Source organism: Galeopterus variegatus, unplaced genomic scaffold, assembly GCF_000696425.1.
Source record: "Galeopterus variegatus unplaced genomic scaffold, G_variegatus-3.0.2 Scaffold6911, whole genome shotgun sequence".
Classification (NCBI taxonomy): domain Eukaryota; kingdom Metazoa; phylum Chordata; class Mammalia; order Dermoptera; family Cynocephalidae; genus Galeopterus; species Galeopterus variegatus.
Window position 1 is genome coordinate 44,928 of NW_007733022.1, and position 6,217 is coordinate 51,144.

Genomic DNA, 6,217 nt, shown 5'->3' on the forward strand with positions numbered 1-6,217 from the left:
GTCCCAGTCCGGTACGGGCGCGACACTGAGGGTTACGATCCGTTGCCGGACACGAAAAAAGGAAAAAAAAAAAAGAAACAAAACAGAAGGCCTCTGAGACAGGCTTGTCTCCCTTGAGATTTAAAAAAAAAAAGAGTAATAGATAAGTTTAGAAAACGCTGGACAGAGCACCAGGCTCAAGTCAGAAGTCTTGAACTCTAATGCCAATCCTGCCGTGATATAATCATGATTATAAAAAAAATCAGAAAATAAAATTAAAACGTGGGACCACTGAAAGGCCAAGGCTGTGCCTGTGGAGGCGTATTTGAAGGGGATCAAAAGATGGACAAGTGGCAGGAGGAGGAGTGACACACGGCTGTTCCTCCAGACCGCTGCACCCACGGCAGGATGCCGACGGAGCCTGCTCCACAACGCCCGCCTCCTCCCTGGTTTCTAACGTGTGCACGAGGGCACCCTCTTTGCTTGTTAAAGTTTAAAGGCCTCACTGTCAGTTATTACTGTGTCTTCTTTTGAAAAAATGATGAATTTTCTATTCAGTGAACACTCGGGTGCCTCTAAAATTCTGTCTTCTTATTTCAGACAGACAAATTGCCTGAGAAGTACGAGAAGACATGAGGGGGGCCTCTGGCTGGCAGGTAACACAGAAATCTATAGCTGTCTTTAAAAACGTTAATGCTACCATGAATAAATTAAATTAGCACACAAAGAATAGGCTATTTTCTTTGCCTTTTACAAAAAATTAATTATCCTACCTCACCCCTCTCATCCACAGGACTTTAATCAGACCAGGAGAGAGAAGGCCTGGGCTCCGCCCCGTGCTAGCCTTGCTGAGCTACCAACCCCTCAATACGAAAGGAGATGTCACGCTCCGCTGCAAAGGTACCAGGAGGAGCAGATCAGACCACACGCCTGAAAGCGCTTGTAACTGCAAGGTGATGGAGTGAGCCAGTTACACTGATGTCACTCTGACGCTACGACACGTGAGTATACCTTCTTTTCTCTAATGTCCTCCTGTTTAGACATTCGTTCATCGACGGCCCGAATTCCTTCACTGACAGAGGATCTGAGACTCTAGAAGAGTAAGGAAAATGTACTGCAGAAATTGTCTTGCAACGTTAAGAAATTTGCACACTTAATGCAATGCCATGGGACTTAATGTCTACACATCAGCGTTACGTAGATATTCACAAAATTATAAAATATTAGACGCAATTGCTGATTAGGGTACTCATGATTTAGGGCGAAATGACATATGAAGTCCAGGTTACACTGGATTAATTGCCACGACGTGGTCAGAATAGAGAAAGGATGACCTGAGTCCAAGTGCCCAGGCGTCTGGAGGAGGGGATGGGACCGGAGGCGGACTGTGAAAATCGGGAGATGTGGACCAGCATAGAGGAGACTACGAGAAGACAAAATCCAGGACGACAGAATGGACACCCCAGACTCGGGGCTGGCGAGGCACACCTCTGGGTGCTCTGGAGGCCTCATTTTGGAGAGAAGGATAAAAAGGGATGGAGTTAATTTAGGAGCACTTTGTCCAGATAAGGTCTTTAGACTTGACTTCGGACATTTTAAAATGTTGTTTTGGGAAAAGTAGGAATCAAGAAGTCAGGAACAGGATGGCCAGGTGAAGGGAGAGGTGAACATGTCCAGATGCTGATGCATTAAGCTTGGTATGAGATAAGCAGGAATTAGGGCCAAAATGAAGGTGATGGAATAAACTGGACAAATCATAAAAATTCCACAGAAAAGTGAGCTCATTCACTGAGCAAATGTTATGAAATTCCTATCAAATGACAGCTGCTGTACAGAAAGTGAGGCCACAGTGATAAACAAGACAGAAACAGTGTCAGAGTCTCATGGGTGCAGCTTCTGGAAGGACAGGTCTACGGCTATTCCCGAGAGTGGAGAGGCGGCTGTAAAGACAACTGCGGGCAGAGTGGGGGCTTGAGTGGGCAGGGGCAGGGGCAGGAAGGACAAGAGCCTGGTGTGGGAGAGCAGTGTCTGGTCAGCAGGAGCAGGAGAGCGAATCTGCCTCCAGGGAGAGAGTGCAGGGAGAAGCGCGGGAGGCTGAAGACTGGGGTGCCCACAGGGAAGACAGGAGGCCCACACGGAGCCCTGTGCAGAGTCCAACGCAGACCACAAAACCATTTCCCTTCCATTCTCACGAAAAGCACTTTAACAAGCTTTTGAAAAAACCAAACAAGATGTAAACGCTGAAAACCAGCTGCTAGTCCAAGGCTCAGGTCAAGATTTATCTTTCGTGCATTCTTTCTTGCCCTCCCTCCTCTGGACTCTCCCATTGCCTGCACTTTTTTCTGTACCGTATGTTCACTTCATGTCATCTGCTGAGCACCAGCGACATGCCAGGCATGGCCTCAGGGGCAGGTGCAGCAGGCCATTGAGCTGTGCATGATCTAGTGGGACACACACAGGCAATGACGATACAGTGTGCCAAGCTCATGATGTTCAGTGATGCTGGGGTAACTGGAGGTCGGGGTGTGTGACAGAGATGTGGAGGGGTGACGGGGGGAATCTGGCAGGGAAAGGACCAGGTAAGCACAGTTTTTCATTGCAGGGGATGCCAGAACTCCCTCTACTGTTCATCCAGATGGAGTCCCTGTCCCCAAAGGCTTGGAGGTAGGGAGCTCCATTCCCATGGCAGACATTATCTCAGAGAAACACTAAAATACAACATTTAGTAGGTACTGCATAGATTTTACATTACCCTAGTTACATTAGGGTTGAAATAGCTTTTGTGGGCTGGTCTAGGAAGCCAACCACATGTAAAATATTGTTTGGGAAAATACTGGTGAAATTACAAATTTTAAAAATATAAGACATTTATAAGTTGGTGACTACCCACGTGTGAGAGAGGTGGCACTAACACACTGGATTTTCAGATGTCTTTCTTCTCCTCCCCCCATGTCTTAAAGCTCTACTCTGGGAACCTGTCTTCTTCAAATCAAAGATGTTTTTTAGGTTGCAGCAACATGTGCGAAAAAACCAGAGAACCATTTACAATACTTTCAAGGGTGAGTACTGTAATCACCGACCATTCAAGCAGCGAAAAATACAATAGAGTAAAGGAATTTTTCTTGGAGGAGGCAAACGAGCTTATCATGCCTTGTGGTAGACTGTGTAATATCATTTGGGGGACTTACCAGAACCTCTTCTCGTAACTGTCCCAAAGGCACAGAAAGCTGGCTGAGGGCTTTGTCCATGACAACCTAAAAGCAAAAATCTTGTTGGCACAAACACATTACAATCAAGGGTAACTGCCAAGTATCTATTTAATAATGATCAATGCAGTATTAGACTTAGGTTGTTCTTTCTGTACAAAAAAACGGACAACCACACATTGCTAAGCAACTAAATAACAGAAATGTTATTTCGCCATAAATATTGTTGATAGAATATGAAAAAACTTGTTGACGATGATGTTGAACCAGCTGATATGAAAATCTGAAGGACTACATCTCTCCTAAACATCACAACCCTTGAGGAAAACCCAAACTGAATAGAATGGAAATAAAATTTTCTGGGTTTCTAATCCTATTAGAACATTTATCTTAGTGCATTTCCCAAAAGCAGATGTGGCCCATTAATTTTAATGCTCCTTAAACGTCCCATGGAGATGGCTACTTCCTGTACTTCTTTAGACAAACAGATTTAAAATCAAAATAAAATAGGAAGAAGGAGGCTGGAAATAAAATTTTCTGGGTTTCTAATCCTATTAGAACATTTATCTTAGTGCGTTTCCCAAAAGCAGATGTGGCCCATTAATTTTAATGCTTCTTAAACGTCCCATGGAGATGGCAACTTCCTGTACTTCTTTAGACAAACAGATTTAAAATCAAAATAAAATAGGAAGAAGGAGGCTAAAAGGCGAACTTTGGGAGTTTCAAATCTCAAGCAAATCTAAACTACTTCCGCAAACAGCTGATAGGCTCATTACAAACCATTCTTACGTTTTATAAAACCAAGCCTCCTGAAGCTCAATACTGACCAGTGTTCCCTCAGCCTAGCTCTGGCTAGCATAGGCACCCGGAAGTAAATTTAAGGTTTCCTTAAGAGCAGTTAATATTTGGTTTTGCAAATTAGCCTAAACCAGTGAGATGTCGCAGGAGTCAGCCAGGAGCCAACAGAAACAGCCACTCTGCCGCCACTAGCCTTTACCTTTCCTTAACAATTAATACCTAACTCAAAACAGTCTAGCTAGCACAGTCTCACGTGAGTGACAACTCCAAACAAAAATGTGTACCGAGAAAGTCTGCTCCTTTTATTAACGGTATTAGTGACCTCTTCAAATTTCTAGGGAGAATGGACTAAACGGTTCTAAAACCACTAGGCACTTTTCAGAACACTGACGAGTGAGAGAGAGATTGTGTGTGTGTGAATGTCGTGGCTGACCGGGAGCATGGAGGTGAAGTTTACCAGGTTGGTGGAGAGGTTGACGAAGTCGGCATAGTCCTTGTTGATGAGCTCCACCATGGCTGTTTTCAGAAGCTTGTAGTAGAGCTCCAGGTCATCTCTCAGCTCTTCCAACTGGACCCGCTTCCTGCAGTCCGACACAAAACGATCGACATCGAAATCGTCCTGAAAACAAACCCAGAAGACAGAAAAAATTACTACGATATCACATTTACATAAAACAGCTAAATTAAAAAAAAAGAAAAAAGCATTCCATCATTTACAAGGATATGTTGCTGCAGGAGAAGGTTACTTTGATTATACATGATGACATAAAAGTGCTTGTTCGCTTTATAAAAGATGCCAAGAAGGGTGGCTCCTGACCAAGAACATTCTCTCCTGTTGCCCAAATTGTACAAGAGAAATCATTTTTTAAAATGACACATTTTGGAGCTGGCCAATTAGCTGGGTTAGTTCATGGTTTTCTAACACCAAAGGTCAAGGGTTTGGATCCTACTACTGGCCAGCCACCAAAAAATAAATAAAATAAAATAAAATGACACATTTCAATAAGGCTGTTCTCTAAATAGAAATAAATTTTCCCCCTGTATTTTAAAAGCAATGAATGCTCAATGTAAAACTTTCAGCAACAAAAAATTATGTAAAAAAGATAGTCAAAAATCACCTAAACTCTCATGCTGTAGAGCTAAACACTACCAATATTTTTTCACTACTTAACATTGTGATTCACACCCTCCCAGGCCTTTTTCTACACGCATGCACATACATGCAGCATCCTAACACATGCTGTCATGTAAACTGCTTTTCCCACGTAGCAATATGACTTGGACGTCTTCTCATAATACATACAAATTTGTACTAACATTTTATACAGATGTTGAGTATTCCACTTAACAGATGTTCAGAAGCTTGCTTAGGTGATTTCCAAGCACTGGTCTCACAGGACTGGCCATGCTCTCTGCCTCCCCTTTAGAGCATCTGGATGCCCCTGGCAGGCTGACATGCTGACAGCTAGCAGGTTGCTGTCTACTTCACCTGTGACCTTGACTCCAACTAGCTGAGCTGTTCAGTCACCAAGAGTCACATGTGATGATCCCCACACTTGTAAGGCCATTTAAACTTATTATCATAATTACATAAGTGTACTAAACATTGTATAAATCAACAAAACATGGGTGAAAAAAGACTATTTTTATGAAAACTAAGGCAGAGGCTTTGGAAAGACCTGATACAGGCAAATTGCTGAGCAAATTTCTGTTGGACTAGACATGGGTGAGACAGCTGTGAACGTGGGAGGAGGACTGGGCGGGAGGATCACACAAATCTACAGGGACTCTATACCCAGGCTCTCTGGAAATGCCTTGGGGCTCTCACTCAACTCAAACAGAAACCGAATGCAAAAAAGACAACAGGGAAATCTAATCAGCAGATCAATTTTTCAGAGAGCTTGGCACCACCACATCAATGGAGAATAAACACATACATAAGTGTTTTAAAATATTAAGGTCTGTATGCACCACTCTTTACCCGTGCTTGTTTAACATTTTTAAGTTAAAAAGTGCCAGCCCAGATAGTGTCAGATAAGAGGGACTTCCTACAGCAACCTTCCACAGTTTCACAGCAACCTACTGAAAAACCACCTGCTTCCGTACCTGGGGCAGCACCAGCCCGGACACTGCACTTGGGGAGAGCACCTCAAACAACACCCTACATTCACAGATATGCAGCACACCACAGAGGCAATGCTGGAGCAGGACTCAGCTTGTGGTCCCAGCCTTGA

The 6,217-nt window shown here is 43.6% G+C and overlaps 1 protein-coding gene across 1 annotated transcript in view; it reads right to left on the bottom strand.

The window, feature by feature from the left end:
- The window catches only part of COG2 (component of oligomeric golgi complex 2), a 38,533-nt gene extending 33,937 nt beyond the window's left edge, over positions 1-4,596 (bottom strand). Inside the window, exons 1-3 of the mRNA XM_008591434.1 lie at positions 4,441-4,596; positions 3,168-3,233; positions 991-1,071 (exon numbers count right to left, since the gene is read on the bottom strand). Coding sequence (XP_008589656.1) covers positions 991-1,071; positions 3,168-3,233; positions 4,441-4,497 — 204 coding nt within the window. The 5' untranslated portion in view covers positions 4,498-4,596. The remainder of the gene's footprint in view (positions 1-990; positions 1,072-3,167; positions 3,234-4,440) is intronic.
- Positions 4,597-6,217: the final 1,621 nt, after the last annotated feature.